Below are 24,484 nucleotides of genomic sequence, written 5' to 3' on the forward strand. Positions count from 1 at the left end.
CAAGGGTAGACCAATGAGTCTGGCTTCCCTCTCCCCCATCCCGTGGGTAGGTGGCAAGACAGCTTTTCCAAGGTAAATAAAGGTTTGAAGACATAGCTAAGGGGAAATGGTTTTCTCACCCAGTGAATGACAACTGCAGTTACCAGTAAGCTCTATGTCTAGTCAGAACTGGAACTTGCTAAATATTCCTTTTCCCTCTGTTGTTGCAATTAAAGGGGAACATCAGCTTAAAAATTACACCTCCTCCTCCTTTGGGTTTGCCTACTATAGCTACCAGTAACCCCTAAGATTGCTGTAACTGGAAAAAAGTGAGAGGAAACAAAACAGAATTGTTTTTCCTTTTGTTTGCTTTGTACATTTGACAGTACATGGCATAGTGTCAGTTTCACTACTCCCTCTTTTTAGTTAGTTTTTCCCTTGTTTGTGTGGGTCTTTCAGTTATATTGTCATCGCAAAAAAGGCTGAAACATTGCTACCCCTTGTGGATGAGCGTGACTTGTGATGCTAGCCATGTAGCCTTATAACTTCATGTAAACTAGACAGGGTTGGGTGTGCTTACAGTTCCTCTGTATCACAGATTTGCTTTATTGTTTTAATTTATATTTTATCTGGAAACCACAGCCCTTTGTTCTACCATTATATGTAAAGAGAACGTACATACTAAGACATTTCAGAACAGGCTTTGGAAATACCGGTAGTTGTCACGGTATCTCTCTAACTCTGCTTGTGTCTTTGTCAGGGCTTGTCTTCTCTATGCAGCTAAATCAGCACTGCTGCAATTGATGCAGCAGCGTCGATTTTAGCGGGTCAGGTGAAGATGTGGTAAGTCGATGGGAGAGACCTGAACCATCAATTTAATTAATCCACCTCAACGAGAGGTAGATTATGTCAACGGCAGACACTCTCCTGTCGATGTAGCTCGGTGTAGACACCGCTTTAAGTCGATATAAGTTATGTTGACTTAACTTACGTAACTATTAGCGTAACTTAGATTGGCGTACAGCGTTAGTGCTCCGCGAGTACTGGTGCTTTGCTGACAATTTCCATCAGATCATACGTGGCTCAACAGTAACAGCAAGGGGAATTTTTGCTATGGATACTACACTTATGAAAAATTGAGTGCTATTGGTATGCTTGGCATGGTACATCGTATGCCACTGAGATTTCTAGTGTGGTCTAAGGGAGTTAGCTACCCACTGAATTTCAGTGGGAAGTTCAATGCTTAATTCCATCAGGTTCCTTTGAAAATCCCAGAATTTATTTCTTAAGGTCTCCTCTAAAAGCTTCATAAACAATGAACTGCGTGGAAGAGAACCTTCCTCCACTATGCCTGTATCTGAGGGAAGAATGGCTGGAGACTTGGCCCTGGAGATGCAGGCTTTCTTGGCATTTCAGATCTGATGGTTAGTCCACTTAAGCCGCCACCTCCAGCTTAGATTATTGTTTTCTTTTAAAGCCGTGTCTTGAAACTAACAGGCAGGGGCTGCTCTCCAAGCGGCTTCAAGAACGGGAAGGCATTTCTAACTGCAGTGTTTTGAAGTTTTAGGCTTTCCAATTCCCCTGAGGGCTGTGATTTTTCTGGTGGAAAATCTGACCGCAGGAGCTCTCCCTGTTCTGAGGAGGCGGCCAGGCCTGTCATATCATGAGAGCAATGTGCAAGAGACAGCCCCTTGCTACTGCCTTTCACAGACTCCCCAGCTGTTCCTAGGATAGGTGGATCAATGTGCCAGAAAATGTATCTAGATTAGTGACTGTAAAAAGTCAATGCTCTTGTTTTAATACAGTTAAGTGAATTATCAGGAGCGCTGAGGTATAGATGAATCCATCCATCTCATACAAGACAGTTCCTAAGGGGGAAATTATGCAGTAAATCTGTACATCAGCAGGGGTGCTGAGAGGGAGTCTGTTCGTATACCTGGACCCAGGGTCAGTATTTATGAATAAAGACGGGTGGGCGACAGCTTGAGAAACCCCACAGTGTACGCAATCCTTTTCTTCAGTGTTGTTTCTAGGGACTACGGGCATCCAGCGAGTTGGATAATCTCTTAATGCAATTCTCACAGGAAGCCAGAAGAGACGTTTCTGCTGGTTTATGTATGTGAAAGTAGAATGGCATGAGCGTGCCCCTGCTCTCGGCTACTTTGGAACACAGGTCTGATCGACTTCATTCAAGCCTGTCATTTCACACTGCTCGTGTATGTCTGGCAGCTCTATCAGTCTCTTATGCACAAATCGAATCATGCAGAGTATTGCCAACCTGTTGTTCAGGCCTTCCTGAGAGCCGTGGAAAAATCAAGGGCAGGTGGTAAAATGCCAGACCCTTGCTGGGCTTTCGCTAGAAAATAAAAGGTTCTTATTGATCTCACAGCTTTTTAGAGACAGTGGAGCTAAAGTGTCTGGCTTTCCCCGTGGCAAGAGATATGGGGACATGCCAGCTCTGATATTAGATGATCTCTTTTCAAGATACGGTTTGGTTTTTGTTCTGTCCCGAGTTTCACATGAATATTGATGTTTACTTGGAGACACTGTGTCCCTGCCGTGTGAATGGCACTGTCCATTACAAGGCATAAGGAGAACTCCTACCTTCTTGTAGTTGATGTTGACAAGGCTGTGAAGATGTTAGATTCTGCTGTTTAGTTCCACTTACAGGATCTGATCTTTCACCAGGAGTTAACAAGCCTGCTCCATCCACCACCTTGACATGAAGAAACCATTTTGGTAAACAAACCTTCTGCTATTGTGAGTGACTTGAAACGGTGGTTACTCAGAACTCCTTCTAAAACATTTTAACCTGAGTGCTGCACAAAATTAAATGAAAACAGGAAAAACACTAGAGGACAGCAGCAAATGGATCATTTGAATAAATGGCTTGAACTAGCCCAGAGACTACTAATGAAAACAGCTTCCTTGGCATCCCTCAGTACCCAGAATAACCCAACTGATTGCAAGGAGGGTGCATTGGGATGGCAAAGCCCTGGGGTGTGAGTTAAGCCCTGCAGCCCCCGTGCTTACCAAAGACTCTCCAAGGTAGCATCACAAAAATGACTGAGCTGCCTGACGCATGCAATACTGTTGGCTAGACTCAACTCAGGCTTTGCCAGCAGAGAGAATGTGGGCGTAAGGAGTGACAGCAGTGGAGGGGAGAGATTTATTCATAAGAATGCATTGAATTGACTTAGAACAGCATGTGTAACTTACAGGGTTGGCAGGGAGGTGTTGGGATTGTGTTTATCTATTGTTTTCATGGGGTTGCATGTACTTAGGCGGGCTTCGTACATGCTTGTCTTCTAAGAGTGGGCAGGGTGATCTTTAGGGGGCACTCTTGCAGCTATTGAGAACTTAACCTTGGTTAATGCTGCAGTTACACTGATTCACCATCCTCCTATGACTGGGCATGGGAGCGTTGGAGATTCATGCCTCTTCGTGGCAGTCTTTTTACTCCAAAACTCAGGAGTTGTGTCCAATCTGCATTTATAGATTCTAAAGCTGGAAAGGACCATTGTGAGCATCTCGTCTGACTTCCTGTATAGCACACCATAGGACTTCCCCGAAATAATTCCTGTTTGAACTCAAGCAGATCTTTTAGACAAATATCCAATCTTGATTTAAAAATTGCTAGTGTCGGAGAATCCATCACAGCCCTGGGTAAATTGAACCAACAGTTAAGTACCCTCACTATTAAAAAATTTCATCTTCTTTCCAACCTAAATTTGTCTAGCGTCAGATTCCAGCCATTAGATGTCATGCCTTTGTCTCCTTGATTGATGAGCCCATTTTTATTTTTTTGTTCCCCACGTAGGTACTCACAGACCGTCAAATACAGATTAGAAGAGTCATCCGTTTCCTATTAAAAAAGTCTAGCTCATCCCTGCTTCCTGCAGTGTAAAATTGAGTGGGTGTGTTGCAGCGAAGTTGCTAGCCAGAAGTTGTGTTTGTTACATTATTTCTGGTTTTGGGTACAAACCAATATTTACTAACAAGCTCTTCCTCTTTGATCTGGTGCTTTAACCAGTTGAAAAGGAACGCTGACTGGAAGTTCTCATTTAAACGAGTATATATTTGTAATTAAACAAAAGACAGCAGCAAGCTAAAAACGGCATCTCTTCCTGCAGCATGTTATCTCTTGTGCACAGTGGTGCAGCCAGCTGGCTGCAAACCTTTATCTTAACTCATTCATGTTTTCATTAGGACAAAAGAGTTTTCCTCCTCTTTTGATGAGACACAAGAATATAGAGCAGCTGCCATTTTCTGCGGATGGAATGTTTAGTTTCAAGTAGGAAATCCTCATTTCCAATGTGTCCCGTCCCCCCCCCCGGAGCGTGCGTGTGTGTGTGTTTAAAAAAAAAAAAAAAAAAAAAAAAAAGTCCTCCTCCCGAATGACACAAACAGCCATTGAGATGGCTTTTTATTGCGGATCTGTAATCAGCTACCTCCTAGCCGCACAGGCAAATATTAATCATTCCAACGGGATGCTGCATAGAGTCATAACTCCATCTCGGGCCTGCTGATTGCCTGGTAATTGAGGAAGGCTTGGGATGTGTCTTTCTACCAGTTGAGATCCCCCTCATTAGGATGATGTTTGGCTGTAAATTACAGGGTGACCCTGCTGGAAGCAGATATTTTTCTCTTAGAATAACATCTCATTATGGAAGAGTCATGGGGCAGTCAGAGATTGTAAGTTTTCAGAGGCCATGACATTATCACAGTAATCCATCAGAGGGGAGTGTGGGCGTGTATGTAGATGCGCATATCATTTTATGCGCACACACGTAGATACCTCTCGGATGCTGTAGTCTGGGCATCTAAACATTTAAAGATTTTGTGCGTTCATTACAAGGCACTAGTCCAACGCGCTTTTGAACAGGTTTAAAACTGCATCCTGTCAGTTTATTCATGAGCTTTTCTGTGGCGGTCATCACTAGCTTCTCCGCTCCTCAGCCAGAAAGTGCTTACGCTCCTTCCACAGGTCGGCACAGAGAGACATTGAGGTTTGCTCATTGTTGCACAGGGCTCTGAACAGACCCCAGGTCGTCTCCCAGCCCTGACCCTCAACACAAGACAGGCCTTGCTCCCCGTTTGCCATGAATTTCCTTTTGTGATGCTTAGCATAACCAGGATTAGCATAAATCTAACACTCCGGGGGCTCCCTGTTTAGTTATGCTTACACCTAGCCCTGTTCAGCCTTCTGGATCCTGTTCCTACACTGATGGCTTCGAGCCAGCTCAGTTCAGGAAAGGCGTCTCATCTCTGCTAGTCACCTCCTTTTACTGAAGCAGGATTTTTGTTTAGAATACCACATTTACTGACTTGGGTGGAATTGTGCTATTTTCTGACATGGCAAATCACTGGGGTTGATAGCTACTCTTAACAAGACATGCCGACATTGTTAACAAAGCCACAGCGGTAGGTAGCTGATCTGGCCTGGCCCTGATTATGAGGTTCTTTGAACACTCGTAATAGCTACTGGTTTAGATTTCAAGCAATGTATATTTTAAAAAGTTTACCTTAGGGTGACCAGATGTCCTGATTTTATAGGGACAGTCCTGATTTTTGGGTCTTTTTCTTATATAGGCTCCTATTACCCCCCCCCCCCCATGCCCTGTCCCGATTTTTCACATTTGCTGTCTGGTCACCCTGGTTTATCTGTTCATGTTAATGACAGCCCAGGATGATGTGCTTCTAGTGAACTCTTTCTTGTATGCACGGGATGTTGGTACTGAATTTTCTTCTTAGGTTTCGAATTATGCGTAAAGAGAGGGGCTGATTACCAGTCTTCAGTATTTCCATCTGCACAATAGCTTGGCTTTTGTCTCTGGCTCAGCAATTAATAACTAAACCACAAGGTGGCAGCACTGTACTAAAGAGAACATGAACTCCATCTGCTCTGTTGCTAGTTCACTTGGGGCTCATAACATTGAGCTGGTCGACACTTTTCAGCAATATAAACGTTAAGGGAAAGAGGATGTCCACTAGGGTGACCAGATGTCCCGATTTTATAGGGACAGTCCCGATTTTTGGGTCTTTTTCTTATATAGGCTCCTATTACCCCCCACCCCCTGTCCCGATTTTTCACACTTGCTGTCTGGTCACCCTAATGTCCACACCCTTCCTTTCATTATTTGGGTCCAACGCTATTGTTCTCTCCTTGATTCTATGGCTCCCTTTGATGACTCTTAATCTGTGGAATCACTGTTCTCTGCAGAGATCTTCCCAAAATTCGATGTGTGCCGAGTTAGCATCTCCTCCCATTACTTCATGCCCTCAGGTTTTTAGTATTGAACACTAGTTCAGTGTTGCAACATCTCTTCTCTTTAGTCTTCAGTAAGCCTTAATGAGCATCTCCAATTAAAATGCAGTTCTGCTCTGTAGAGTGACTAAAAATAGCAGAGCAGAGTTCCATTTTCGTACCCTATTGGGTCAATTTACAAGGGAAAAGATGTTTTCCTGTGGGTCCTACAAACTCAACTTGGGTTCTGAGGCTCAAGCTGAGTTCTTCCCTAATGTACCATCACCGGGCCAAGTTAGGCTGCCAGCAATACCTGTGAAACCCAGCCACCTTCAATCTATGGCCTTAGTGACATCTCTGAGAGCCCGTTATCTTCACCCCACCTTCACTTTATTTCCAGCCACGTCACCCCATTGTCTTCAGGGGAATTTCAGTGTTGATACACACAAAGGAAGAGAATTCAGCTCGTGTTCTGAGTTGTATTGGTTCTCTGCATGGTTAAGAGAAATGAGGTAGTAACAATTTTGAGTCCCTGAAATCAGAAAATCTGGGAGAAGAAGCAAGAGCAATCTGTGCTAATGCCTAGATTCTTTTTGCTAGTCTCTGTACATCAGTGAATAACAAATTATTTTTGTTAATAGAAAACCGAACTGGCGAGTGCTAATGCAGTACAAAGGCTGAATGGCTCTGACCGATGGCAAGATTGTAAAATCCAAATATATGTGTGGCGAGGAAGGGAAGTCTGGATATGGGGTTGGTGTACCACAATTTGGCTGATGGGAAGAAGCTGTCGGGCGGGTGGTACCAAATAGAGACAATTTCCCTCCTCCCAGACCACTCATTTTGGTTGCTAATCTCATCTCCATTTCACTGCCTGTGAATGCAGGTTCTTTAGAGATCAAGTAATCCAGGAGTTGTACTAGTCCTTCAGAAACTCCTGTGTTCTGAGGAGTATCAATAGTGGTGGTAAAGCTAAATCTCTGTTGTCCATCTTTGTTGGGGAGGCTGATGTGTCCCATTTTTGTGGGACAAGAATTTTGCAGCTGCCATAGGAAGCTGCTCTGCACCTGAGTCCGTTTGCAGTGGCAGACTCTTATTTCTCCAGCCAGGTGAAGTGGGTTCATGTCCTTCCGAAGAACAGGAACAAATGAGCGTCAGTTGGAAAGGAGGATGAGAGAACTGTTTCCGCTCTGGGCGATTTATCATGTTAACACCATCCACAAACTGCCCAGTGAATGAGTATGAGTTGAGCCAAATTACCCAAACTAATCAGTAAACTCACCAAACCCCAGGTCACGTTCCCACCACCCCTCAGTTAGGTACAAACCTACTTAAGATGGACTAGGTCTCCTTGCTTTCCCCAGTCTCTCTTGCTGCCCCCGTTGCCCCCTTGATTATTCTCTCTGCTGAGGTCAGACCTAGAGCAGATGCGTTTGGTTTTGTTGAATGATCTCCTGGAGGGAGTGCGAGAGGGTCCTTAACCCAGCCTTCTCCTATTGGGTTGGGGTAGCTGTACACCCTCTTAAGAGACTCTATCCTGAGACATGAAAACTGATCCTATTCATTTGGAAAGAGTGACTAGTTAGAACCGGCTAATATGCTCTTATCTCTCCCCCTCCCCCCCATATTTATTCTTGGGCGTGGGGGGGTTATTCCTTTCACTAGTAATTTTCATGTACTAAAGCTGAGCGCTGGAATGCTCATTAAGAAAATATGCGTGGCCACTGACCCCATGGCCACTGACCCCACATTCATGTTTGATCACGTCTTTGCAATGAGACTAGCAGTGCCGTTCGCCTCTGCATGCTGTGCCTCATCTGTCCCGTTTGGGCCAAAGGAGAGCTGTCCAATCGTGTTCTAAGCAGCTGAGGACTCAGGGATTGCCAGATCGAGATGGAACTGAAAGAACTGTTGGTATGGGAAAACTAAGGGAAACTCCCTGGGGCATGGAGAATATAGAGGCCTTTGCTGATATAGTAGAATTCACTCATTTGCTGTTTTCTATCTACCGAGCTCCTGACTCCACTCATGATAAGTGAGCAAGACAAATAGGCCTGAAGATGAATTTCCTTTTGTGCTTTCCCCTCAGATGGGACTGGTCATGCCCAAACCTAAGGAAACAATTCCTTACCGGGAAAATGGCCAGCCGCTGTGGGCTTTATATCCCATCGCTATCTTACATTTTTCCTATAGCACCCATTGCCACGTAGCCTCAAAGCGCCATACGCAGATCATACACTGCTTGATAAAGGTATAACCATTATTGCATCATTGTGTATCATTCAGAGAGCCAAAGCACAGATGAGTGACTGGGGGAGTATGGTTACTAACTGAGCAGGAGCGTTTAGGTTATGATGTATTTAATTCAGAAGGCCCAAGAAGCTGAGAAACCAGCTGCATAGTTGTGTTGCATTTTACTTAAAAATGCAACTCGGACACCACATTGGTTTTAAACAGGGGTGTGTGCAGTGGGTGGGGAGCATGGATCGTAGCAGACACTGTATATTTATAAAGGTTAGCTGCCAAAATTCAACTGTGCAGCCATCGTAGCACGGTCTCCTTCCTATTACTGAGCAATAATGTAACACCTGCTACAAGATGCTTCTAATTTCCCAGGTGTTGGACTGTTTAGCCGAATGGATCATTCCAAGATCTTGAATATCAATCAGTGCTCTGACTCTGAGGCAGCTTTACAGAATGGCATTTTTTCAGCTGCTGTTTGCTGGCTATACCTGAAGTGTGCACTTGTCAGAAAATGTGACCTTTCCTTCAGCTTCTGGGCTCCTTCCCCCAGCAGTATTTTCTACATGGCTGCCCTGACCTAGCTTGGTTGGGTTGTGAGAGTTTGGACAGTGTCCCATGCCTCTGTTTTAAGTGGTAACATGCCTGTGCGAGGACAGTGATAATCATTTTGCCACTGGATGGCGCCAGAGAGAGCAACTGCAGGGGAGGTTTCAAAGAGCCTCTTTGGGAAAGTGGTGAGACAAACCCTGGTAGGAGGAGATGAATACTTGAGTGAGTAGGATTGGACATTCTTTTTTGGGGGTGGGGGGATGAAACAGCACTAAACAGGGAGTCTCAGGCTACCCCAGCCGTCTAGCAGAGCTCTGTGTTCCCTGCACGATGTGCTCACAGCCACGCCAGAGAAGCAAACCGTTCACAGTGTTGAGGTCGGCGTGTGCGTCCCCAGCTAGTTTCTCTGCTGCCTGCAAAGAGCAGTTCGTCAAGCAGAGTTTAAAGCTAGAGCGAATCTTGCTTCTCATCACGCTGCCAAAGCCCCCTCAGTCCCCAAAGGGAGATGAGAAGGAGCAGGATCTTTTAGTCTGGCAGAAAGCAGCAGGCTAGCGCTGCCTGGAGGAAAGGGGAAAGGCTTTAAAAAATAAGTGTGCTCCGGCATGCCTGCTGAAATCTAGGACCTCTTCCTTCTCTCCTCTAAAGCCCATCCCACCACACACAAGACGTGTGCTCCGGCATGCCTGCTGAAATCTAGGACCTCTTCCTTCTCTCCCCTAAAGCCCATCCCACCGCACACAAGACGTGTGCTCCGGCATGCCTGCTGAAATCTAGGACCTCTTCCTTCTCTCCCCTAAAGCCCATCCCACCGCACACAAGACGTGTGCTCCGGCATGCCTGCTGAAATCTAGGACCTCTTCCTTCTCTCCCCTAAAGCCCATCCCACCACACAAAAGACGTGTGCTCCGGCATGCCTGCTGAAATCTAGGACCTCTTCCTTCTCTCCTCTAAAGCCCATCCCACCACACACAAGACGTGTGCTCCGGCATGCCTGCTGAAATCTAGGACCTCTTCCTTCTCTCCCCTAAAGCCCATCCCACCGCACAAAAGACGTATGCTCCGGCATGCCTGCTGAAATCTAGGACCTCTTCCTTCTCTCCCCAACGCTCCGCCCCAAAAAAAGAATCCCGTTGCCATAAAGAGCAAGTTAGAGGATGTTTAATGATTTTAAAAAAAAATGGAAAGCCATTTTCAGGACTGGATTAAATACTGATCACTTATATAGCATTTAACCTCCGAGCAGGTCAGGCGTTCACGCGCCCATACCTCTGAAGGGGAAAAGGAAGTGGAGGACCATGACTTCCCCGACACTCCAGAGGGAATCTGTGTCATTGTTAAGGTTGGAACTTGGGACTTCCTAGTTTTAAATCCTGTGCGCAGACCGGGCAGTGCCTGTTCCAATCACCAGGCAGGGACAGTACTTGGCATTTAGCTAGAGGTCACCTGCGCCCATCACATACATAAACTGGATGAAGGGCCCTGTGGCCCTAATCTGAGCTATCTGGTTCGGCCACTTGCGCCATTTAACTTGAACGTATCTTAAGCTGTTGTGCAGGAGGCAAATTGCAATGTTGAGGTGAGTTGTTGTACGACTGAGTATGAGCGGAAGATCCTGAAGCACCTGTCAGTGTGGTGGTGGTGCTAAAGCCACTCTAGTGTAAATAGTGTGGATCTTGTTCTCCAAGGATCTGTCTGCTTGCTCTGATACTGAAAGGCTGCTTCGCCCATCTCCCAACCGAAAAGTCTAATTGCATCTGAGACTGCAGGAATGATCTTTCAGATACGTATCCGTGCAAATGCCCATAGCCTCCCAGCTGGGTGTCTCTGTAATGAAACAAACACACTGTATATGCCCCATATGCAGCTTGAAAATGCCAACAGCTCCCTCCATCCTGGGAAGTACCATGTGGGGAGAGGCTGCTGTACATCCAAGCTCGGGGTGGGGTGGTGGGGCTGAGCTTTGAGGACAGCCTCCTTAGTGAGCATTGGTTGCTTCACTCTGCATATAAACCCGCCAGCCACATCTCTCCGGAGCTCTTTAATCTGTTCACCTGCTTTTCTCCGTTTTCTTCCTCGTTTTAATGGGCTAGTAAGTGGAAGATTCCTGTTTTAAGCAGCAGAACATTACACTTCATTAGCTGCATTACACACTTGGTTTAATTTCCAATTAGCCTTAGATAATAACAAAGTAATCTGATTGCTCATTCTGGTGAGCATCCTGTCTCCCCTCCTGGTTTACCTCCATTCCCGCCCCTTTCCATGGAGTTTGGTAGAGAGAGACTCACTCTCTTCCCACCCAGCCACCTCCTGCTCCCTGGCTAATATATTTCACTCTGCCATTTGCATTGAGCTGTGTGGCTGAGCTGCCAGAAGGGATCATTCGCAAACGCGGCACAGCTGCTTAATGCAGGTTTCTCCAGGGCCTGGTGGAGCCTGTTAGATTAGCTACAGAGAATGTTTCTCACTAGCGCTGTAATGCACCATGTATGTTTATGGTGTTAAATACATTGTAATAGCCTCCAGCATGGGATTTTTGAAGGAGCCTCAGTGATTTTAAGTGTCCAGATCCCACTGAAACTTCATTTGAGTGCCGAACTCCCTGGGGGAATCCTAGCCTAAATGCAAAATTATCACTATTCAGCCAGACTGTGTTATAAACGAAGCTTGCTACAACTGCCTTTGAATGGTATTTAAATGTGACATTTACCAAAAGCCAGGTGAGAGGTGAAATCAGCCAGTTTGTGGTAGTCAGTGATTCAAGCCAGGGGTTTTGCCTGGGATTAGTAAAGCAGAGGCTGAAGCCCCCAAGATGCTTTGGGGTGGGTATCAAATCTGATCCAGGCCCAGCATTAGTCCTTGTTGTGCCGTGTGATTTATGATGGAAGGGTGGGTCCTGAAACAGGTCTGATGCAAACAGGAGCACAATTCTTACTTGATGCCCTTGGGGGGGGTGCATGGTTTGGGATGTATAAATAAATTAGCTAGTGTGATGATTGAGCAGGGAATCCGAGGAGGCTGTTGGTTAGATCAGAGCAGCATTGGCAGCTGGCAGCCAGCATGGCGGTTCCTCTCTTGGTTTAGTGATGGAAGAATCACTCAGCTAAGGAAATCAATCTCTAGGCTTTTTTTTTAAAGCACTCAGCATTATGGCATCTAGAGCTGAAATACAAAATAGTGAACGTCCACACGTGTGCATGCCGTCATTCTGGAACACTGGTTCTGTAGCAACTGGTGACTGATGCTTTGTAAAACTTTTGCAGTATTGTAAAATATTTGCAATATTTGTGTCCTTTTCAGAGTAGTGAACAGGGAAACCTAAAGAAACCATCCAGAGGAGCAGCAAACTTTTATAGAGGTGGTTCTGTACTGGAAACAATTTAGTACTAGAAACCTGGGGGACACTTTAGCAGATGAACATTAGATGTGGGTTTCCCTGTATATGATGTGCATTGTTGTATTCCGTTTTTATATCTCTAATGAAAATATCTAGCTCTTATATGGAACTTTTCATCCGTAGTTCTCAAAGTGTAACCCACACACCTTCTGGGTGTGGTGTTCTGTCCCATCTAGTGACACTGAGACCGAGAGAGAGATTGAATCTGCTCTACAGCCATAACTAACAGCCATATGGCTATTAGCTCATGCAGTAGAGGCTCATGCATTTAGCTCCAGAGGTCCCAGGTTTGATTCCGCCCGCTGATGACCGGGTCTGCCAGTGTTACAAAAGCACTTGATGGGAAAGGTCAGCATCATCTCCAGTTTACAGAGTTTTATATAGTGTGCTATTGGGTAGGTCTGTGTTGAACTCAGGCTTACAGCTCCATAGCACCCAATGTGCATTTTCAGGGACAGAAGCTTTTTTGTTGATATATTGGGTAGCTGTTCTGTATTAAGAATCTTCATATGACACCAGCTTAGGATATACAGCTCCTGAACTCCCAGGTTACATGTGAGAGGGAAGGTCTTGTGATTTGAGCATGGAACTAGGGGCTTGTTACTGCCCGGCAAGCCAGGCTGTGACTCACCAGGCAGTAATGTCCCACATGAACGCTGCTACTAAAAGTCTGGGCATGTGTTTTGGCTACTACCACGTGTAATGTACTGCAGTATTTTCAGTAACTAGATCCTGTACAGCACTTGGTAGACAAGTGATTGTAGAGGGAAGGACTTGTAATCGGGGCAGTTCTTGTCTGTTAGACAGCTAGTTGGGAGAATCACCTGCTTCAAAATCTGCATGTTGCCTCCTTTCAAACGGCGTTCCTTGGCAGGTCCTTGCCGTGTGATAGAGAGTTTTCATTTCTTAGTAAGTGCTTTTCACATAGGAAGAAAGTTCTGTAGACATTCTAGTGCCAGCCAAACAGCTCAGACTGAGGCTTACAAGGACTGGCTAGGGGGCGAAACAGGCTTCATGTGCCACTTCCAGTGCCCATAGGGAAACTGGTGACGCTGTCACGCGGCAGAAGCGAGAGAGGCTGGCCTCAACCGAAGTTAAGGTCAGGAAGGTCCTGTCGATCTGAAGAGATGTTTGAAGCCTGTAGCTAGCTGGGGTATTTTGCCCACCTGACCCACGCCACTGGTGCTCTGTGTGCTGACATCTTTCTTGGCTGCATACCCAGAATTAATATTGCAAAAGGCAGTGCTTGTAGGAAAGGCCATGTTCCTTTGGACAGCACTGATAGGCCACACCTTTAGCCTCTCTCTACCTGACCCATCTTTTACATCTCCTCCCTGGACATGATGCTCTCTGCACCATCTGCTCTGTTGTGGCCCCCTATTGGTCTCATGCTTTATCAGCAGTGGTCTCCTAACAGCAATGCAGTTTTTCCCCCTCTCCTTCCTCCCTCAGATACCCAGAGTGTTTTAGGAGGGACTCTAACTTTGGGCAGCCCAGGAAGAGCAACTTGCAAGATTGCATTGAAACTTTGGGTCTCCCATGAGCTGCCACTTAACATGGGTCTCTGAAGGGTTTGGTGACAGCTACTTACCATAGGCCATGATATCGAGGCAAAGTCTCAGACATGGCCCAGCTGCATACCATGTGCTAAGCCAAGTTAATCCCTCGAGTCCTGAGTGACACACTAACCGTGAATGCCTCTCCTCTTCCCTTCCTCTCCTAGGTGGTGGCTAACGCGGTGGCTGCCTTGTCAGAGATCAGCGAGTCGCATCCCAACAGTAACTTGCTGGATCTAAACCCGCAGAACATTAACAAGCTGCTGACGGCCCTGAACGAATGCACCGAATGGGGCCAGATCTTCATTCTGGACTGTCTGTCTAACTACAACCCCAAGGATGACCGCGAGGCTCAGAGGTACATGCGCTGGCTCACACCTTCCTGTGTGGCTAGTGGCCTTTCCAAAGTAAAAGTTCGGATGGATTCGCTACAGCGTCCCATCACCTGTCTGAGGGTGGGAGCTTGCTGTAATGGGCTGTGATACAGGCCTCGAATAGCAGAAATAGACTTCAAATAAAACAGCTTGAAAAGCCGTGAGAGTTTGATATTCCAGGTATTGCACGCATAAAAATCCATTGGGATCTGCTACTAAGCTGCACAGATCCCACCTCTCTGCTCATCATGGTTCCTTTAAAGGGCTAGACTCTTCATAGCAAACCAATGGTGGTATGGCAATTGGCGCATGCACTTTGCACAATTCAGAAGCTGGTCAGACTACGCCTCTTAAAGGAGACAGAGAAAAAAATTGGACTCTGTGCCCAAGAGGGGCCTGAAAGACTCTTGTTTTCTTTGTATAAAACTGCTTGTTTTCTCACATTATTTCAGGTTCTGTCTAGGCTGGAAAATTCGATGGTGCCCAGAAAACTAGTCTAAATTATGGCATCATGGGACTGACGATGAAGTTGAGGGATGAACTGGGGAAGGGATTTCTGTCACTGTTTAAAACTCACTGTTTTTGGGATACCGCTTTAACTTCAGTGACTTACATTGAGAAGAAGAGCTTGTGTTAGATTCATTACCCTCACCCACGCCCTTCAGTTAAGATGTTAAGTCCTAGCAAACATGTGTTAGATCTTCCCTGGTCCTCCACCAAAGCCAGGAAAGACCAGTCTCTATATCCTGCATAGTAGGGAAAAAACAAGAAGGAAAAAGCGCTGTTTAAAAAATAAAAATCGCCTTCTGCTTTCTGTATCCTTCATAAAGAGGCTAAAAGGGCACAACCCTAATGTATCTACGCAAGCCTGCTTTAATTTGCTGGGTTTTTTCAGTGCCTGCATTTTTGAGGCAGAACAGATAATCCCCTTTGAAAAAAAAATCTGTAGGATGAATTTTCCCCTCATCCTAGATGTTTTAAGATTTCCTTGTCTTGTTTCAGAAAACAGGCTCTTAATCAGCTCTAGGAGCCTACAGAGATCTCCAAGCACCAGGCCTGTGTTGTCCTAGCTTATCCCGAACGGGGCTGCCTGTTGAACAGCTCTGAACATGCCCTGCTCGCTCTTCATATTTGAATTCTCTAAACGTCAGGGCGTGGGACTGGATGGAATATACTGTATATTCCGGCGTATAAGACGACTTTCTATATTAAAAAACAACCCCCCAAAATCGGAAGTCGTCTTATACGCCGGGTATAACAGCAGGCGGCTGGGCTTTAAAAGGCTCTGAGCTCCCCGCCGCAGCGGGCAGCCCGGAGCCCTCTGACTCCCTGCTGCGGCTGGGATTTAAAAGGCTCTGGGCTCCCCACCGCAGGGGGCAGCCCAGAGCCCTCTGATTCCCGGCCGCGGCTGGGATTTAAAAGGCTCTGGGCTCCCCGCCGCAGGGGGCAGCCCAGAGCCCTCTGATTCCCGGCCGCGGCTGGGATTTAAAAGGCTCTGGGCTCCCCCCCTCGGAAGGGGGGGTCGTCTTATAGGGCGAGTATAGGCCAAAACCTATATTTTAACTGTAAAATTAGGGGGTCGTCTTATACGCCCCGTCGCCCTATACGCCGGAAAATACGGTAAATGCAATGGCGGTTGGCATTGCTGATGTCGGATTGCAAGGGGTTACTTGCCAACCGTGGGTTCCTGTGTCCTGTGGTGTTCACGAGAGGCCCCCCCGTTCAGCTGAGGGTTTATGGGAGAAACTCAGAAATAATCTGAAAATCCACATAGTCTTTTCTGTCTCTAGCATCTGTGAGCGGGTGACTCCCCGGCTGTCTCATGCTAACTCGGCCGTGGTGCTTTCTGCCGTGAAAGTCTTGATGAAGTTCCTGGAGCTGCTACCCAAGGAGTCTGACTATTACCACATGCTGCTGAAGAAACTGGCCCCTCCGCTGGTCACGCTGCTGTCTGGAGAGCCTGAAGTTCAATATGTTGCCTTGAGAAACATCAACTTAATTGTGCAGAAAAGGTACAGGCCAGAGTGCCGCTCTCGCTGGGTGTGGTGAGGGGATCTGGCTGAGTGAATCCATTCAGAAGTTTCTGGGTGTCCAGGTGTGCTAATTGTGAGGACCCAGCTTCTGGCTCCAAGGAGTTGGTTGACTAGTCCTGTTTCCTGTATCCTTGAACACACAGTTGTCGGCTGGAGTCATTGACTGTTTTTACAGCTGATTGGTTCTGCCAGCGTCACTGTTGTGTTTCTTCAGCCAGCCAAGATTTCTTGGGGAAGGCGATTTGGGACATGCATTCCTTTTCTTCCCGCTCCCTGCCATAGAGATACAAAAGAGCCTTCCCTCGACTGTCCATCAAAGACTCTAAACCGGGAGAAGGGGACCAACATTTGTTTTGTCAGCAGGTTCAAATACTGTGATCTCTTGATGATATTGAGAACATGGGATGGGTGTGGCACAGGAGCTGGTACACTCGGGGAAAGTGGCTGTATGTTGATACACATGTCTAGCCACTGAAGGAGAGAATCTGGTTGAGTAGGTGGCATTATGTGTTGGGAGGGTGTTATGCGTGGGTGGAGGGCAGGTGGGGAAGTAGGCAGAGTTAAAGCGGCTTGAACCCAGCAGCATAAATATCAGAGGGCTTGGAGGTGAAAGACGTGTGTTAATTTGAAATGCAGGTCTAATATATTTGTGTGCAAATCACTGATAGGCACCGATACCACTGTGTTCTTAGCAAAAGTCAAGGTGGTGCTAAAAGTCAGGTCATCGTTGTTGAAATGGAAAGTCACTGAGTTACAAGTGTGTGCAATTCTGTTGTGTGTATGTGTGTGTTCCCCAGGCCTGAAATCTTGAAGCAAGAAATCAAGGTATTCTTCGTGAAGTACAACGACCCCATCTATGTCAAACTGGAGAAGCTGGACATCATGATCCGCCTGGCATCCCAGGCAAACATTGCCCAGGTCAGTTACTCCAACTGTGATCATATCCCTGACAGATGGTATATACCAGCTCCAGAGTGCAATGCCGTTAGGGAAGATTTATGCACAAATTAATACCTCTAAAAGTGTTCTCTGAACTGTTGTACAATAAACAGCAGCAAATCAGTGTTATCTCTGGCACAGTGTACGGTCTGCTGTTACTTAACGGAGGGGTTGGAAATTTCTTAGTGCTTTACATGTTAATAGCGTTGTACAAACCTCACAACACACTTGTTAGGTAGGGGATACATTTTACAGACCGGAGTTGCAGAAACAAACAGAGCTGCAGTAACTTGCATATGAGTTGTTGGCAGGGTGGAGATTAGAACTTGTGACTTCCCATTCTATGCTGCTTCTGTCCTGTCATCCCAGTATCTGAAATTCCACCGTGGTCTATCCCTTCTCTCCTAGGGTGTGTTTCAAGCACTAGCCCCTCTTTGTTAACACAGAGCGATTCCAGTTGCTGCTGCTGTGCCATCCGGTTCCATTTATAACTAAATATTCTTGTTTAATGTGGCATCTTAAAATAGCTGTTTGTGTTGCACTTTATGGGAAGTGATGGAGCAAGGCAGCCCCATGTCTGATTTGCGGGGCACATGGAAAATCTGTGGAAAACCAATTGCCAGGAATATATATGTGTGTAGCGCTCCTCTTGGATTTTGCTCTGCAGATTCCTCACTAAATTTTGAAGTGCCTTCTACTAGATAATGCAGCTGATTTTCAAGAGAGGCAGAGTAGTCTGGAGAAGCTGAGAACCTGGAACTCTCAAGTCCCCTTCCCGGTTCTAAAGCCACGTTTATAAAGCAGGCAAAGCTCAATCACAGAGCTCAATAATGGCCTAAAGTGGAAGCTACTGAGAATAAACCCGTTGCTTCCCCTCTGATCCGCTCTGTTTCCACCTGGGACAAGATACTTAATCTGTTCCCCAGTTTCCCCATTTGTGAAATGGGGATACTTGCCTCGGAGGTGTTTTGAGACGTAGCTGGTGTTGGTACAGCACTTTGCAGAAGTACGGCTCTGCGTAAGCGACTGCTTATGAAGCTATTGACGCCACTGTTTGTTGTGTTGTGCAGCCTTGTATAAAGTATCATACACTGAAATACGAAACCTGCATTCATAAAAGTGCAAAGCTTAGCTGCCCTGCCCACACATTGCCTCTGCTGTGTTTATTCGCTTGTTGCTCACCCACTTCAGGGCCCTTTTACGCTGTCAGAGCAGTGAGCCCAGGTTCTTCAAACAAGTCTCCCTGTTTGTTTCTCACTTGCAACCCTAATTACATTCGTGACATCACAATAAAATCCACAGCAGGTCCCTGATGTCACACATGGCAAAGGACGTGAGACTTAAGCAGGAGTGGCTGAGCTTTGGAAACAAAAAGCTTTCTATGTCCCTAGGGCTAGTAAAAGAAATAACCAGAAGGTTTGATTTTGGCCAAACTGTTTCTAAACCAAATGATCCTTCTGAGTCTTATAAGATCCTGGCAGTTCCTGGAGAGAACTCTTGCAGGGTTTCCGTATATTACACAGCAGTCAAGGCAAGGGGTAAAGTTGACTTTATTTTACATACAACCTTTTGTGTCTCAAGAAACAATCTTATCTGCATAACAAGCTGTGCTACAATCTCCATACAGGATTGCTGGTGTCCCCCAGAGCCAATAGATAAAGGGATTGGCAGCACTGGAGAAGAAAAATACTCTGTGTACCGGGGAATAAGCCAGGACCCTACTACTTACCTCCCATTCCTTCCTGTACCTCCTTATAGACCCCATAGAAGCAGTGACTCCAAAGTCCAAAATGGCTGGTTGGGTTGCAATGGGCAATTTGAGAATAACCCTTAACTTTCTTTCCGCTTGTACCCATTGGGCCCTGCTGGACTGATTGTCTCCTCCAAGCTGGTTCTTCGCTAAATGTTGGTTGATGTAGCGGCTGCTTTTGGTGTTTAAGGACGGCGTTAACGTTGTACATGTGCCTAGAACTATGGATGGGCACATTTTAAATTAACCCAGCTAAATACTCTGAGCCCAGAATATTTAAAGCTCTCTGGGGATCGGTAGCTTCATTTAATTTTCCAGTACCTAAGCAGCGTGGCTAGGTAGAAATGGAGGAGGGGCAAATGGAAATGTTACTCAAATGACTCGTGTTTTGTTTGATGCTTTTCACAACAGGTCCTGGCGGAACTCAAGGAGTACGCTACCGAGGTGGATGTCGACTTTGTCCGCAAGGCTGTGCGAGCTATTGGACGATGTGCTATCAAGGTCGAGGCAAGTACCCGACATTGGTTTATTGGCTTTATTCATCACCACAATGTCTGAGCGCTTCAGAAATCTGAATGGATTGCTCCCCTTCAGCCTTGTGTGGTAGGAAAGGTTTCTTATCCCTATTTTTGAGATTGTCACTTGCCCCAGGTCATACGTTTTGTGTGTGAGAGACAGAGTCTGGAGTGGAACGCTGATCTCCTGAGTCCCAGCTCAGTGCCTTAACCACAAGATTGTTCTCTTTCTCTCGGATCCCAGCCTACTGGAAGGGTAGTGGGCAGATCCTCGTCTGATGTAAATTGTCATTGGCTTCAGCGGAGCGATGACAATTTACACCAGCTAAGAATGCCCTAGTCGCTGTGAGCTGGATCTTTAAAAGAGAGGTCTTATTTATTGCATAAGGAATGCAGAGGATTCAGTGCAATAAAGGAGTGGCTTGTGTCCCAGTTCCATTTTAATAGGACCTACAAAAAGTATTGGGGATTGTTTTTATTTTTTTCAGCGTTTGGAGTTGAAGACAATTGCAAAATGGAACACACACTGAAAATGACTGTCGGGTTGTCTAGTTTTAAAGATCTGTAAAACGTGGAGCTTTATTCAGAGGTCTGTTAGTCTGACTCATGTGAATGGCTTTCCATGAACATTTGCAGTTATCCAGAACAACAGTGTAAAAGATGCCTTGTCAGTTCAACAGCCACCTACAAATGACAGTATTAAGGTGGTGTATTGATTTCACTTTTAAAGCAAATCTAGTTGTTCTGAAAGGTGCTAGACAGCCATCACTGTGAAGAGTGAAGGCTTATAGTGTAAGGTTAGGTTTGTAGTTAGTGATTTAGATAAGCCAGTGGGAAAAGCTGTGTGAACAGTCTTATTTCCCAAACAAGGCTGATTTAAATGGAAACAAGAGTATCCACACAGGTTTGCACCACTTTGACTAACCGGTGCAAGTTTGTATGTAGACAAGGCCTCAGACTGCTTCATCCATCTGCAAGATATATGGCCTTTGATCAGCCCTCTTATCCCCACTGCCTTGCTGTTCCCTGGTTCTTCTGGCTCAGATCAGTGCTGATAGAAAAATACATGTCCCTGTGACGGAGTTTCCTCCTCCATCTCTCCAAACTGCCCAGAGGCAGTGATCAGCACTGCTCTGTCTGCATTTCCTGACTGCAGTGTCGCTGGATGCCAGTGTCGCTGGATGCGTCATCTGTGGCCAAGTAGAGAGGAACAGGCTATTTGAAGAGTAGCAATAGTGAGAGAAGAAGATCGGAGATTGAAAGAGCTGAGGCTGTTAGGCAGTTTGGACAAATTAGAGGTGGTACGTTTTGGGGGTAGGCTTCTCAGCCAAATCCTTGACTAGTCCACTCCAGGCCCTTTAGAATCCCTCCAGGCTAGAAGTTGGCCACGTGTCCCTCCTTGATACAGAATGGACATCGGCACATTCCCAAGGTATCTGGATGCCGTAGGAGTCTCTCTCCCGTCGGGTACTGTGTGAGGGCCGTGCCCAGCATGAACAAAAGCTAACGATGTGCCAGCTAATTTGCAATGGCAGTCCTTTACCATGTAACCATAGCCTCGTATAACTAATCGGCTGAGTTAAACCTTGCTTTTAGCTTTAGCAACCTTCCTTTGATGACGTTGCTTTTACCGAATCGTTCTGTTTACGTCTGACAAGAACCAAATGCAAAAGGTAGCAAGTACAATGCAGCCTACTACAGTGTAAAATGACGCTTTCATCTCTGGGTTAATCAGTACCTGTTCTCCGTGCCCCAGAGTTTACTCCAGGCCGTTTTCACTGCGTATGGGGACTAATGGAAGGCTCGCTGCACTCTCTCAGCCATCCAAGTGCTCGAGTTTCTGATGACTTAGAAATCTGCCTTTGACAGAGAGCGCAGCCAGTGGGAGCTCATGATGAATGAGCATTCACAGGGAACCACATCTCTGCCTTCAAGAATCCTGCCTTTCATCTAATTGTGTCTCTTCTAGAAGAGTTGGTTTGTGAATAAATTTGTATCTATTGTGACTCGAGACTTAGAGCAGTTGCTGTATCTGGCGAGGGTCTGGAGGCTTGCGTCTCAGCTGCAGGGCGAAAGGGAAGCACGCCATCCGCAGCTGTGATCGGAGGAGTACAAATGAAGCCTCAACATGGCTCCAAAGGCTTCGCTAGGCATAAACTCGAGAGAGGGCTAAGACGAGACAGCGTGAAAGTAGCAGAGCTGCAGCTAACGTAACAGGCGCTAGGGACCGGCAGGAGGCAGGGAGAACCGAGTCATGTTGTTAGTGGACTTTGGTCCAATCTAAGGAACCAGCAGCATTTTAACAAACCTTGCAGTCGTAGGACCTCTGTTGTGCAGTTTGTAGGGCTCTGCAGAATTGTACTGGGTTTCATTTGGTTTCTATATAGCACAGGGTTTTTTACTCACTTGTATCCCCCCAGATGAAAACCCTGCCTGCTTTAGTGCTGGCTCCTATAACTGGCCAGTTTACCAAAAAAAATACATCCTTTAATAAAGTGTCCACTTGCAGGAACCTCTGAAATGCCCATCTTCAAAATAGCTAACCAGTCACAGGAGGGGCGGTGCATCTTGCCATGGGGATTTGAGGACTACTTCAGTGAACAAATCCCCTTCTGACCGCTCCCTTTCAAGGGAGGCTCAGGCTAAAAATCAGTGGCACGTATTTAAACAATGAATGTTGTCCCCTGTGTAACAGATTGCACTTCAGCGTTCAACGGGAAAGAATTACAAACACTGATGTGCCTTTCCTGTTAACTGTTTGCATTCCTCAGCGCTTGGACAATGAAGAACTTCCCAAATCTGATCCATGTCTCTTTAAGATCATATAGTAAAAAATAGAAGAAGTCTTTGTTCCCAGAGAGTGAAGCTTTGGAACTGCCCCACATCCACCAGCAGGCAATGCAGGGGAAGGGGGAATAGCCCAATCCTGCCCAGCAACTTGGCTGGCAGAGATGGTATTTGGCCTGGGGCCTTGCTGAGATCCCCAAGCACTGCCTTGTGCTGAAGAGGCAGCCCACAGGTCTGCCTGCATGAGATTTGTAAAATGGTTTCACTGAGACTCTTCTGGTTGACAGGCCTCAAATGATGTTTTGTCAAGTGAGAGAAGAGATCGGAGCAGCCTGTAATCAAGGCAGACACCTTTAAATTACAAAAATTCAGATTGCTTTTTCCCTGCCATCTTAATAGTGTGGTACATATCGAGCAATAATAAGGAGACCTAATGTGGTGAACAGAGGAGATTTGTATTCAGCATGTATCTGTCACTGGGAATTTCTAGGTCTTCTGCTTTCAGGGCAAGCCTGCAGAGATGGAATGAGGCAAATGGCATGGGTGAGACTCATTCTCTGCGTTGCCCAAGTCAGGGCTTTAGGTCAGGCTGAAGTTTGTTTTTAGAGATTTATGCCCATTGTCAAACTGCGCTTCCAGTTTAATCCCCTTTCGTTCCTCTTCCACCCTCCCCCAATGCTCTGACATTGTGTAGCTCACTCAAATCGCAAATCCACTTGCGTAAGTACTGCTTGTACCCTATACTGAATGCTTTATGAGTATATTTATGGGGGCTGCTTATGTACTGCCTTGAGCAATCTGTTCCTCACATTAATCACCTGCTGTGTAATGAGGCAGCACATGCACTCCACTAGCGCCCAGTTGGCTATCCTCATTTCAGGCCCTCTGGTGTCTGAGCCACTTAGCTGTTTTGTGGCATCCTACTTCATGGGATCCCGTTATCTCCTGTCTCCTAATGAACACAGCTCTAGTTTCCAGGGTTTCCGTATGGCAGAGAGCATTCTAGGGGCCAGTTCTTGCCACTTTTATGGAGTCCGAGTCTGGGGTTTGAAGCTAGTTACTGAGTAAGATGCACTGGCAATAGCTAATCTTCAGGAGGGTCCAGCAAACTCGTTCCAGTCCTGGGTCTGTCACTGCCCTTGAAGTGCTTGCTGTGTGCTACTGACCCAGCCCTAGCGATGGCTTTTTACTTCCTCTCTCCCTTCCCCGCCAACACATGCACACCACCCCCTCACCTTCTGCCAGCCCCTGTCCAAGTACCCCACTCATGTCTGAACAGTGATAAGCAACTCCTGCAGTGCATACGTAGTAGCCTGGTCTATACATTAGCCAGCAAGGGGATGGCGTAAGTATCTCTGCAGATAGTATCTATTAATATAACTTCTGCCTGTATGCAGACTCAACCACCTGCTGGTACAGAATCATTTCAGCCATGGCTTTGTCCTTTGGCAAGAGCTTGGGTCAAAGAATTGATATTTCTATTGAGTAAAGCGCTGAATTCCCTGTGATACATAGGCATGGATCAGCATATGGAGCATGCTCCGGAAGTCCATACACATGTTCTGAACCGGTTACCATCCTTTGCTTGTGAGAGTAGCTAAAGTACCGCCCCATTGTCTTGCCCCTGTTCCTGGTGCATTGCACGCCAGTTACATGCACTGTGCTGGGCGGAAGTGCACCACAGCCTGTCCGGTTTCGTTGGCTTGTCTGGAACTGCAGCTGTCGTCTGACTGTGCCGCGTCTCTCCTCTCCTCAGCAATCTGCAGAGCGCTGCGTGAGCACCCTGCTGGACCTCATCCAAACCAAGGTCAACTACGTTGTCCAAGAGGCCATTGTTGTCATCAGGGACATCTTCCGCAAGTATCCCAACAAGTATGTGCCAGTACCGCAGGTGTAATGTCGTAACGGAAAACAACCTCCGTTTTGCTTGGCGCAGCCTAGCTAGCAGCTCATATGGTTAGCATAACTGATTTTCATGCATGTGGTCGCCAGCCCTCTGAACAGCAGCACCCATTCGGACTCTGGTACAAAGGGACTCTAATGTTGGATTGTGAACAGATTGCTGTCTGATTTCACTGTTGGTGTATGGGCAGGATGACTGGCACTGGTAAGAGGCT

At 46.4% G+C, this 24,484-nt stretch overlaps 1 protein-coding gene across 7 annotated transcripts in view; it reads left to right on the forward strand.

Annotated features, from left to right (window-relative positions):
* The window catches only part of AP2B1 (adaptor related protein complex 2 subunit beta 1), a 108,115-nt gene that overhangs the window by 22,900 nt on the left and 60,731 nt on the right, over positions 1–24,484 (forward strand). For all 7 annotated transcript variants that reach the window (XM_044993264.1, XM_044993267.1, XM_044993263.1 and 4 more), the window contains 5 exons: positions 14,137–14,327; positions 16,134–16,355; positions 17,174–17,294; positions 19,477–19,572; positions 24,124–24,239. In XM_044993264.1, coding sequence (XP_044849199.1) covers positions 14,137–14,327; positions 16,134–16,355; positions 17,174–17,294; positions 19,477–19,572; positions 24,124–24,239 — 746 coding nt within the window. The remainder of the gene's footprint in view (positions 1–14,136; positions 14,328–16,133; positions 16,356–17,173; positions 17,295–19,476; positions 19,573–24,123; positions 24,240–24,484) is intronic.

Source organism: Mauremys mutica, chromosome 19 (assembly GCF_020497125.1).
Source record: "Mauremys mutica isolate MM-2020 ecotype Southern chromosome 19, ASM2049712v1, whole genome shotgun sequence".
NCBI lineage: Eukaryota > Metazoa > Chordata > Testudines > Geoemydidae > Mauremys > Mauremys mutica.